This window comes from Anser cygnoides, chromosome 33 (assembly GCF_040182565.1).
Source record: "Anser cygnoides isolate HZ-2024a breed goose chromosome 33, Taihu_goose_T2T_genome, whole genome shotgun sequence".
Lineage (NCBI taxonomy): Eukaryota > Metazoa > Chordata > Aves > Anseriformes > Anatidae > Anser > Anser cygnoides.
In genome coordinates this window covers 1,891,812-1,903,467 of record NC_089905.1, presented here as the reverse complement: position 1 = coordinate 1,903,467, position 11,656 = coordinate 1,891,812, and the positions used below count along the sequence as shown (strand labels likewise).

General features: G+C 70.0%; 1 protein-coding gene across 6 annotated transcripts in view; it reads left to right on the top strand.

The window, feature by feature from the left end:
* Positions 1-1,034: 1,034 nt before the first annotated feature.
* Positions 1,035-11,656, top strand: part of ARHGEF11 (Rho guanine nucleotide exchange factor 11) — a 25,616-nt gene continuing 14,994 nt past the window's right edge. For all 6 annotated transcript variants that reach the window (XM_066986151.1, XM_066986150.1, XM_066986149.1 and 3 more), the window contains exons 1-3: positions 1,035-1,263; positions 10,083-10,174; positions 10,552-10,650. In XM_066986151.1, the coding sequence (XP_066842252.1) occupies positions 1,229-1,263; positions 10,083-10,174; positions 10,552-10,650 (226 nt within the window). In that variant the 5' untranslated portion in view covers positions 1,035-1,228. The remainder of the gene's footprint in view (positions 1,264-10,082; positions 10,175-10,551; positions 10,651-11,656) is intronic.

Genomic DNA, 11,656 nt, shown 5'->3' with positions numbered 1-11,656 from the left:
CCCCCTGCCCCTACAGGACCCCAACCCCCCTCTTTCCCCTACAGCACCCCAAGACCCCCCTGCCCCTCTAAGACCCCCAACCCCCCTCTTTCCCCTACAGGACCCCAACCCCCCCTTGCCCCTCTAACACCCCAAACCCCCTCTTGCCCCTCTAAGACCCCCAACCCCCCCCCCCCTATAGGACCTCCCCCCCCGTCCCCCAAACCCCCTCTTTCCCCTCTAAGACCCCCAAGACCCCCCTGCCCCTATAGGACCCCAACCCCCCCTCTTTCCCCTACAGGACCCCAAACTCCCCTCCGCCCCCCTCGTCCCCCCAACCCCCCCCGCCCCTCTAAGACCCCCAACCCCCTTCTTTCCCCTATAGGACCCCAACCCCCCCCCGCCCCCCTCGTCCCCCAAACCCCCTCTTTCCCTCTAAGACTCCCAACCCCCCCCGCCCCTCTAAGACCCCAAACCCCCTCTTTCCCCTACAGGACCCCAAACCCCCTCTTGCCCCTATAGGACCCCAACCCCCCCCCCTATAGGACCCCAACCCCCCCCTTGCCCCTCTTGTCCCCCAAACCCCCTCTTTCCCCTCTAAGACCCCCAAGACCCCCCGCCCATATAGGACCCCAACCCCCCCTCTTTCCCCTACAGACCCCAACCCCCCCTGCCCCTCTAAGACCCCATCTAAGACCCCAAACCCCCTCTTTCCCCTCTAAGACCCCCCCCCCCCCGTACAGGACCCCCACCCCCCCCTTTCCCCTACAAGACCCCAACACCCCCCCCCCCCCCGCCCCCCCCCCCCCCCCGCCCCTCCAACTCCCCGCCCCCCCCCCCTTTCTCCTACCCCCCCCCCCCACTTTCCCCGTGCCACCCCCGCCGCCGACCCCCCCCCGTGCGGCGGCAGCGGGGGCCGGGCGAGCCCGGGGATTGGGAGCGGCCCCTAGGCCTCTCCCTCGGCCCGGCCCCCCAGCGCCGCCGGGCGGGCGCTCGGTGGCGGCGCGGGGGGGGGGGGGGGGGGGGGGGGGGCTGGAAGCGAAGCCTTTGGGGGGGGGGGGTGGGTTCGTTGAACCGGAGCCGGGTCGAAGCGAGCCGGGGCCGGGCCGGGCAGGGCCCGCCGGGGGCCGCCGGGGATGGTGGCGGCCGGCGGGGGTGGGGGGGGGCGGCGGCGGCGGCGGCTCCCGGAGCCCTGAGAGCGGAGCCGAGGCCCAGGGGCCCCCGGGCGGCGGCCGCCGGGGGAGGCACCATGAGCGTGAGGCCGCCGCAGGCCGCCCTCGACAGGTAGGAGAGGGGCCGGGGGGGCGGGGGGGGGGGCACGGGGCTTTGGGGGGAGCCCCCCGGCTTCGGGAAGGGGCTGCGAGGGCTGGGGAATGGGGGGGGGGGGGGGAGGGAACGCGGCCTTGGTGGGGGGGGGGGGAGAGCCCCGGCCCCGGGGGTTGCGGAGCCGGTGGGGGGTGGGGGGTGAGGGGGTGAGGGGGGTGGGGGGGTGGGGGGGGTGGGGGGGGGGGGGGGGTCGCTGTGAGAAAGGGGGGGTGAAAATGTATAAAAAGGGGGGGGGGGTCCCTCGGTGAGACGGGCCCCGCGGTATGGGGTCGGGTCGTGGTGTGAGTGGGGGGGGGGCGGGGGGGTCGGGGGGGGAAGGGGGGGTTAGGAAAGGGGGGGGGGGGGCTACAAAAATGGGGGGGGTCTTGCGGGAAAGGGGGTCCTTAGGAAAGGGGGGGGAGCCTAGTGAGATGCCCCCCGCGGTATGGGGTCGGATCCTGGTGTGGGTGGGGGGGGTCAGGGGGGTCGGTGGGGAAAGGGGGGGTCCTAGGAAAGCCGGGGGGGGAGGTGGGCTACAAAAAAGGGGGGGGGGCTACGAAATGGGGGGGTCCCCAGTGAGGCGGCCCCCGTGGCGTGGGTTTGGCCGCTGGTGTGGTTGGGGGGGGTCAGGGGGGTTGTTGCGGAAAGGGGGGGGTCTCTGTGGAAAAGGGGGTCCCTGTGAAGGGGGGGGCCCTGCGAAAGGGGGGGGGCTACGAAAATAGGGGGTCCCTAGGAAAGGGGGGGGTCCCCAGCAAGGACCCCCCCCCCCCGTGGCATGGGTTTGGCTCCGGGTGTGCTTGGGGGGGGTCAGTGGGGTTGCTGTGAAAAGGGGGGGGGGCTAGAAAAGGGGGGGGAGGCTATGAAAAAAGGGGGTCCCTAGAAAAGGGGGGGTCTGCAGCAAGGATACCCCCCCCCCCCCCCCCGTGTCCCCACAGTGGGTTTGGATCCTGGTGTGGTTGTTGGGGGGGGGGGTTCGGTGGGGTTGCTACGAAAGGGGGGATCCCTATAAAAGGGGGGTCCCTACGAAAGGGGGGGTCCCCAGTGAGGACGCCCCCCTATGTCCTGGGTTTGACTCCTGGTGCGCTTGGGGGGGTTCAGTGGGGTTGCTATGAAAAAGGGGGGGTCCCTACGAAAAGGGGGGGCCCTGCTAAAAGGGGGGGCCCTACCAAAGGAGGGTCCCCAGCAAGGACGCCCCCCCCCATGTCCCCGCAGTGGGTTTGGATCCTGGTGTTGTTGGGGGGGGGGGAGCTTCGGTGGGGTTGCTACAAAAGGGGGGGAACCCTACAAAAAGGGGGGTCCCTGTTAAAGGGGAGGTTCCTACGAAGGGGGGGGTCCCCAGTGAGGCCCCCCCCCCCCCCCCCCGTGTCCCCATAGTGAATTTGGCTCCCGCTGCGCTTGGTAGAGGGGGGGTTGGTGGTGCTGGGGGGGGGCTTCAGTGGGGCCCCTGTGAAATGGGGGTCAGGGGGGTTAGGGTCACACAGCCGGGGTCCCATCGGGGAGCGGGGTCAGGGCAAAGGGGGGGATTTGGGGAAATCGGGGTCCTCCCGCAGCTCCCGGCCCCCCGGCACGACGCGGGGACACGGGGGGGGGGGGGGGGCACCGAGAGCCACGGGCTCCCCGTCGCTCCCGCCGGCCCCGCGGGGAGGCGTTGGGTTAATTGCAATTAATACAAACGGGGTGCCGCCGCCGTGGCCAGGGCTCCCCAAACGTCCGAACCTCGCGGTCCTCGGGGTCTGCAGAGGGGGGGGGGGGGCTGCCATGCAGCTGCGAACCCGCGACCCCCCCCCCCCCCCCACAGACACCCCCCAAAGGCTTTTATCGAGTCCCCGGGGCGCTCCTCGTTGCCTTGGGGCTCCCGAAAGGCCGGCGGATCCGCAGCAAGGTGGCCAGCGGATCCGCGGCGAGGTGGCCGTCAGGAAGGGCACCCCAGGCTCGCCGCCCCCGCGAGCCCACCGGTGCTGCCCTTACGGCCCCGCGGCCTCGGGACCGGCCGTCGGCCCCCCCCCGGGGAGGGGAAAAAACCCAAAGAGCCCGACCGAAGGCGGCCACGCAGCCTCAAACGGCAGCGGGCGCCCCGGCGGCGGTGGGAAACGGTGGCCGAAAGGAGAAGGAAGGAGGTTTGGTCCTCCGCTGTCCCATACCGATATCGGGCCCCCCCCCGCCCCCCGGGCACGCGGAGGGGGCGTTTTGCCCCGATTTTCCTCCGTTTCGACCCGATTTCGTGGGAGGGAAGGGGCGGCCAGGTGAGCGCCAGGTTACGGGGTCGGGGCCGGTGCGCCTCTGCTCTCCCACCTCCCGCAGCTATATAATAATAATATATATAATAAAGGGCTGGGACGTGGCCTTGGGGCCTGCGTTTGGGGTTAAATCTGCAAGGAACGGGCGCCTCTGGCCCTGGGATGGAGACGGGGACGTTGTACGGGCAGGGCGAGCGGCGCCGGCCCCGTGCTCGCCGCTCGCGTCCCGTCCCGGCGTGGGCAGCGTGGCGCCGGGCAGAGCTCCGGACGCTGCCCTTCCCCGGGGGGGGGGGTTTGGGGGTTGGAGACGGGCATTTTCCTTCCTGCGTGAGGAAGAGGGCGACAAGTTTGCACGTCGTACCCCCAAAAAAAGCCCCACTGCCTTTTTTTAGTGCCGGGACGGAGGCAGGAGGGTGAGGGGCTGGGGCAGGGGGGCTGCGGCCCCCCACGGCCGAGGCTCAGTTTTGGGAACCCCCATCCGGCGTCCCCGCGTGGGGACGCGGCGCGGCAGGAGGGGTCCGCGACCTCGCTCGCGCCACGGCCCCGAGCGTGGGGCAGGGCCGGGGGCTCCGGGGGGGGGACGGTGCTCGCCCCTGAGCGCCCCCGGGGTGCCGGGAGCCTCGCCGGAGGCTGGAGGAGGCACGAGGGCAGGTGCTCCCTGCGTTATCCCCGCTCCTCGGTGCTGGGCTCGCCCTGCCCGCGGGATAAACGGGGCGCTTCCACCTCCGGGGTGGAGCGCGGCCTTCGAAGCCGCCCCGCCGGGCTTTGCCCCCGGGTTCGTTGGCTGGGGCCCCGCAAGAAAGAAAAGCCCCCGGGGGCGCAGGGGGTGCCGCTCGCTGCAACCTGGGCGAGCGCCGGGCGTTACTGCGGGGCTCGGGGCTGCCCCGCGCTCTTTAAATAGCCCCCGGCTCTGCCGCCCTTTAAGGTCAGGTGCCTGAAGCGCCCTGGGAGCCGCTCTCGAAGCCACAGGCGACGTGAGAACGGGTTAAAGCGAGGCCTTTCTCCCTCCGCTTCCCCCCCGCGGAGCCCCGGCAGGGCTGCCCCGCTCCTCCCGGCTCCCCGTCCCCGGGCCGCTTTTGGGGCCGGGGGCGCACGGAGAGCAGGGGGCCCCGCTGTGGCTCCCACCCGGGCTCGGCCTCTGCCCTCCGGCCTCCCTCCTCGGTGAGGTTTCGGTCGCGGGAGGACCCCGCGGGAGGCGTTCCCCCCCCGGCGGTTGTTCGCACCCGTTCCCGAGCCGCGCTGGCACGAGGAGACGCGAGCTGCCCCGCCGCAGGGCGCATGGCTCGCCTCCGCGAGGGCGCTCAGGGAGGAGACGTCGCCGCGGGGCAGGTTATTCCCTATCTCGCCGCTACACCCACGTCTCGCACCCCCAAAGCGCCATCGGCGGCTGCCAGCGGCCGCCGGGCCGTCCAGCTCAGCCGGGCTGGGTTTATCCGGGGCTGATCGGCCCCGGCGGCACCGGTGGGGAGGGTTCGGGCAGGGTTTGGAGCTCGTGCTCCAGCCGGAGCCGCTCGCTGCCTTTCCCCGCGGGCCCCGGCCCCGTTCCTGGCAGAGCCGGGCCCTGCGCTGCGTGGGAATCGCGCTTCCTTCGCTGGGGATCGGGATCCCGGCCCTGATTGCCCTGTCCGACTCCCTCCGCGCTCCCGTGGCGCGCTCTCCTCGCGGGCAGGGTGGGGAAGGGTGGCACAGGCGCTTTTTCAGACAAAATCGGGTGGGAGGAGAGGGCTCCCTGGGGGCTGCTGCTCGGCTCGCTGAACTCCGCTGGTGGCGGTACCAACGCCTGGCATTTAGGCAGCACGGCTCCCGAGCGGCGCGCTTCGTGAACGCCGGCTGATGGAGACGTAAAGACCCGGCGCTGCCCGTCCTCGCCTCCCGGCCCGGCTCTCGCAGCCCCTCGTGCTCCTGCTGCCGATCTCCGCGGGCGCGGCTCGCGGCTCTTGAGCAACGGGAGCCTTCTGGACACGCTGCCGCCCGGCAGCTCCCGCCTCGGCCTCCGGCCCCTTGCCCTGCTTGGCACGGCCGGGGCGCTTCGAGTGGCCCCACGCCGCCCCTTGGCACACTGTGGGACCGGGGACCCAAGCGAGGGCACCGGGGACCCAAGCGGGACCCCCAAGCGAGGGCACCGGGGACCCAAGCGAGGGCCGTGGCCGGACCTTCGCGTCCCCTCCTTGGGCTCTTCCACCCGTTTTACGAAACCCACCAGCTCCCGAGGCGCAGCCTCCCCGCAGGGACCTGGCATTACAAAAATTTGCAGCACACAGACAATTAGAGACGTGGGGAACGGCGCCTGCTCTGCCAATAAATAGGCAGGGCTGCTGCGCTCGCCGGGTTAATTTTTTTTTTTTTTTTTCCTCCTTTTAATTAAAAACCTTAATTTAAACAAAGCTCTCGCAGAATCCCCTGCCTGCTGCAGCGAGGTTGCTGCTGCAGGAATCCAGGGATTTGAATTTGGTTTGCTGCGGCGTGGACTGGGGCGGGGGGGGCGGCTTTGCGTCTGATTTGCAAAATGGAAATCGTTACCCACGGGCCGAGGCTTCGCTTCGCCGCTCTCCCTCGGAAATAAAAGCTAAAAAAAAAAATAATAAAGGGGGGAGATTTGCTGCAGAAAGCCCCAAAAACGAGCCAGGTTGGACCGCGGCCTCCTGGCGCAGACGGGCAGAGCAGCTGCGGGGTTTTTTCGGCAGCCGCGGGGACCCCGGTGCGGACGGGGCCGCGCGCCCTCCGCTTCGCCCCGCCAGCAGCAGCCTCGGCAAGGCTGCGATCTGCCTCCGCGCACAAACTTGGGAGCGGACCCGTAATTACGAGCTTCCCCCGTGCGTCATCGTTCGGCAGGCGAGCGGCCGGGCCCCGCCGCGGGAGCAGGGGGCAGATTTGGGACCGAACCCGGCACCGGCGCGGGCAGCGGCGAGGAAGCTGCCGGGCGCTGCGCACGTGCCGGGGCTGGACGCGGCCGGGCAAACGCCGCGTCCCTCTGCGGCGCCGTGGGGAATGGTTGGGGGGGGGGGGGGGAAGGGGAGGAAGTTGAATCATTTTTAGCTGAAATTCCTTCCTTCCTTCCTTCCTTCCTGCCCCCAAATATCGGGAGGCGGCCGGCACGGGAAGGGCCGCGGCTGGGCAGGGCTGCGGGCTTGCAGCGGGGAGCGGCGGATCGGCGCGGCGCTGCCTCCACCGCGGCATCCCGCTGCAGGGCCCGCCGGGGTGGCGAGTCGGGCATCCCCCCCCGGGAGGCGCATTTCCCTCCCCGAGTTGTGGTTTTGCCTTTGTTTTTTTTTCCCCGATTTATTTCTCTTTCCCGCAGCTCTCGCCCCGCTGGCGGGGCCCGCGGCGGCGCGACCGTGCCCGAGCGTCGCGTCCCCGGGAGGGGGGCACCGCGGGGAGCAGCCATTTGGAGCCCTGGAAGGAAAAAAAAGAGCGCGGCGCCTCGGAGGCAGCGGCTGCGAGGCGCTGGCTGGAGGCTGACCCACTTTGCGGGTTCGATTCCGTTTCCCTCTTCATCTTTTAATTGCGCCGTTCGCCCTGCGCGGGCTCCTGAGGTGGCAGCGCGGGCCGGGCCCTAGGTGTTTGCTCTGGGGCGTGGGTGCTGATTTTTCTCCCTTTTTATTGATTTTTTCCCCCACCCTTTTTCGAGCTGAATTGTCCGGAGTGCCCTGTCCCGAAGGAAACAAAGAGGCAAAGGAGGCGGACAAAGCTGGCGGTGCCCACCTCGACCCCGCCGGGTGCTGGGCTCCCGCCGTGCCTCGCCGTGGGGGGCTCAGCACCCCCAGCGTGCTGCCACGGGGGAGATCCCGACCAGAGATGATAATTGAGCTAAAAATAGCCGGAATCGGGGCAAAGAACCTCAGGCCAGTAACGTGACGTGGCCCGGGCGCAGCGGAGCGTGGGACACCCGAGCGGTCGGGCGGGGACGGGGACGCTCCGAAGGGCCATCGCCGCCGATGCCGGTTTGGAGCGGGCGAGCGGCCGGAGCCTGGCCCCGGGCCCGCTGTGCCGGGCCCCGATGAGTCAAGGGCGCTGGCGTGAGTCAGCCGGCAATTCCCAAGGAATTTCGGGCCCCGGAGGAGCCTGAAGGGCCTCGGAGCTAAAGCTTGTAGGAAAACCTGAGCGCTGGTCCTTCTGCAGGCGCTGGTTTGGGACCCGATGGCGTCCCCGAGCAAGCGCGTGGCCACCAAAGGCGCAGGGCTCGTTTGTGTGCCCCGTGCGGGGAGCCCGTCACCCCCCCGGGCAAACATCTGCGGGGCCAAAATCCCTGCGGGAACGTGGCAGTCGGCGCCGAAGGAGAAACCCCGGCGCTGCTGGAGGAGCTGCTGCAGCTGGAAACCCGCGCCAGGGTCAGGACCGAGTCGAGGCGGCACAAGCGCCCGCGCGGCCTTTGGTTAGAAACGGCCCCGTTTTGGCTTGCCGTAAGTCAATTAGGAAGAAGCTTACGCAAAGCCGAATTAAACGACTCTTGGAGACGGAAATAAGCTGGCGCTGGCCTGGCTTCCACGGGCCGTGCGGGAAGGGGATCCCGCTGTAAGCGTGGCGTTGGCGTCGCCCCGCGTCGTGCTGGTGCGGGGCTGGGGGCTGCCGGCCGGGCTCCGGGCGCACGCGGGCACCTTCGGGTACCCGGGAGCTCACCCTAAAGCCGGCCCTAAAAGGCTGCTCGGGCCTCGGCCTCGTTCGTCAGCGCCTCCCCTCTTAAGTCCTCGCATCCGGGGCGATGCCAAAAGAGGAGCCGATCCTTCCTTGGCCTGGATTAACGGCACCGCCTGACCGGCCGGGTAATCCCGCGGGTAATCTCAGCGGGATCACGCCGGTGCCGTGCCCCCGCGCCTCCCGTGTGCCAGGAGGGAAAGCCGCTGGCTCAGCTCGAGGCTGGGGGGCTTAGGGTTTGCGGGAAGGTCTGCTCCCAAAGGCTCGCCTCACAGCGGGGCCCTGTCCCTTTGTTTCCCGTCTCCGCTGAACCCTCACCAAATCCCCCAGGCCACGGATCTGCCCGGGCTCCTTCCCGCCGAGGGCCTGATTTCGTCCCCTTTTTTTTTTGGGGGGCTGTTTGCATCACCGGGGTAGGAAACCAGGGAAGGAGCTGGAGCAGGAGGCGTTGGCCAGCCCCGTGCGATGGAAACGTCCGTCCCCACTCTCCGGCTTGGCCGGGGGGTGCCAGGCAGGGAGGGGACGCGCAGGAGAGTGCTGATCCCACGGAAAGGGGCGCAATTACCCCAGCGCGCCTGTAATTGTGGTTTCGGGAGCCGTTGCGTCTTGGAAAGCGGCAGCGAGGTTCTCGGGCTGGCGCTGCCGTGGGCTCCAACTTTCCTTCCCCTGGGGGGGGGGGGTTGGGGCCGTGCAGAGACCCTGCTGGGTGCCCCCCCACCTCCCGCAGCCTGGGTTTTGGTGCCAGCGCGGGGCAGCTCGGCACGAGCGCACGCGTGGGCTTGCGTGTGCCCGGAGCTACAGGAGATGGAGCTCCATCCGGGGGTGCCTGGTGCTCCTAGAGGCTGCTCGCCCTCTCCCCAGGCTTCCCGCAGCCCCCCTGCCTCCCGCCCCCTGTCCCTGCTCCTTCCCAAGGCCGGGAGGACTCGCGCAGGCGGTGTCCGAGTCTCCGAGGCCGTGCCGGGCGGGAGGAGAAGCCCCGGAGGGAGCGCAGGACGCGGGGAGGCGGTTCGGGGTCCCTCCGTCTCTTGATCCATTCGTCTCCTCTTTCCGTCCTCCCCGCACCGCTGTCCTCGGGGCCTCGTGCCTCCTGCCACCACCCTGGCTCCGCTCGGGGTTTCTGCCCCCGGGAAGCGGGCTCGGGGCTGCTCGCACGCTGCAGCCTCGCTTCTTCGCCGCCTTTGGGGCGCACGGCAAGGACCGGCGGCCGCTCCTGCCAGCGGTGCTGCGAGCCCCGCAGCGCTTCTCCGGGCGCTTTGGGACCCCTGCGCCACCAGCACGGTCCCGGGGGGGCTGCTGGGGCTGGCAGGAGGAGGGACGGGGATGGGACCGGCTCGGGGGACGGAGGCAGGGCCCCCTCCTCCTGCCGCAGCCCTTGGCAGCCGGTGAGCGGCTGCGTCCCTGCGGTGCGCCGAGCGCCCCAGCCAGCTCCCGCGTCCCGCACCCGAAGCCTTCCCGCAGCACCGGGGAGGCTCAGCGAGGGGAGGAACGCTCGAGCACCCGTCCGTGGTCTGTCCGTCTGTCTGTCCGTCCGTCCCCATCCGTCCCTCGCAGCTGCGTCTCTGTCCTTCCCTTGCAGCCCGCTGAGACCTGCGGCCGCGCGCCCTGCGTGAGGCGTCTGTCCCCTGCCTGTCCCCTCCGCTGCTCTCCCTCAGCCCCACTCGGGACCCCAAGCGTCCCCTGGGGCTCACCCCAGCGTCCCCTGGGGCTCTCCCCGAGCGTCCCCTGGGGTTCCCCCCGAGCCCGGTGGCGGGGCTGGGCTGGGAGAGGCGTTTTCCCGAGGCCAGGCAGCTGGGGGGGGATGGATGGGTGCCAGCTGCCGATGCTTTCCAGCGCCGGGCATCGGTTTTTGCCGAGAAGGGGACAGGTCCCAGGTCCCGGCGGTGCCTTGGGGTCGCTCCATCTGCCCGACCCCGCTCTCCTCCCCCGCAGGTTGAGCAGCCTGTCTTCCCTGGGCGATTCGTCTTCGGAGCGGAGGTCTCCCGGCCACCGCCGCCAGCCCTCTGACTCCTCCGAAACCACAGGTAGGCTGCGCTGCCCCTCTCGGCGGCTTCTCCAGGATGGCGCTGAGCGCCCTGCCTGCGCCCTGCAGCACCCAGCACTGGCAGTGCATCTCATCCGTCCCCGAGGCATGGGTGGGGAGGGAAATGGGGTTGCAAACGGCCTCTGAAACGTCCCCTGGGGGGCTGCAGAAGACGGGGGGGGGGGGGGGGGGGGGGGCTGCTGCTGCTCCTGCTGCTGCTGCTCCTGTTCCTGCTCCTGCTCCTGCTGCTCCTGCTGCTGCTGCTGCTGCTGCTGCTGCCAGGGGGGCCAGGCGGGGGCTGTGGCCCCCGAAACCGGGCGCACCGGGGGATCCGAAGCTCAGAGCCTCGCTTTTTATTCCTCTCCCGTCCCTCCCCAGGTCTGGTCCAGCGCTGCGTCATCATCCAGAAGGACCAGCATGGCTTCGGCTTCACGGTCAGCGGGGACCGCATCGTCCTCGTCCAGTCCGTGCGGCCAGGTGAGGGGGCGGAGGGGACGGGGGGGGGGGGGACCCGCAGCCGGTGGTGGTGGTGGGGGGGGTGCGGGTTTCCTCCCTCAGCCCCGCAGCGGCCGCATCCTGCCCGTGGCGGCCGCTGCGGGAGAAGGGAGGAGGTTTCGGGGCGAGGGTACCCGCAGCTCCCCGCCCTGGGGGCAGCGCCAGGTTAAGGCCGGGCTCCCCCCCCCTCCCCGTGCAGCCGGCGGGTGGGTGGCTGGGGAATTCCCTTCGGCAGCCCTGGGTAAACACAGATCCAGCAGCCCGCGGCGGCTCTTGGCGCTGTGCTGCAGGAGACACTGCCGGTTTTGCTGTATAATGACTTTGCGGGGTGGCAGGGCTCGGAGCAGCAATTTAGACAGACAATGAGCTGCTTATTTTACAGCGGATGTTCCCACCTCCTCCCCCTTCCCCCCCCCCCCCCTCCTAGCCCGAAAGCCAGGAAAAATGAGAATATAGGGAAGGGAAAACGCTGCGAGTTTCGAGGGCAGGTCAGCGCCGGAGGTCCTCTCTCCAGCACCGGGAGCTGCGTGGAGAGACCCCCCCCTTGTCCCAGGGGGACGGGGATGGGGACGGGGACCCTTCCTGGAGGTGCTGGTGCTCAGTGCGTGGTCAGGGGCGCGTGGGTGCCCCGGCGAGGGCGAGCGCCCGGGTGCAGGACAGGGGGGGACTCCCGCACCCCCGGGCTGCTCCAGCTGCCACCAACGCGAGCGTTAAAGCCGGAGGAGTCGCAGCAATCCCGTGGACTTTCCACTCTCCGAGCTCGCTGCCGTGTCTCGGGCCCTTGGCCCGGAGTCGGAGCTGATGGAAACATTTCCTCTCGGTTTTGGCTGGAAGAAAAGAGCATTTTTCGCGTCTTTTAACCTCGACGGCTTTGTTACAGAGCGGGCCGGGGGGGTGGAGGCGGGGGGAGAGAGGAGGCAGAGCGGCGCTGCTCCTCCTGGGCCCCCGCTCCTGCCTTTGGACGGAGGCGGCTCTGGGGACGGGCAGG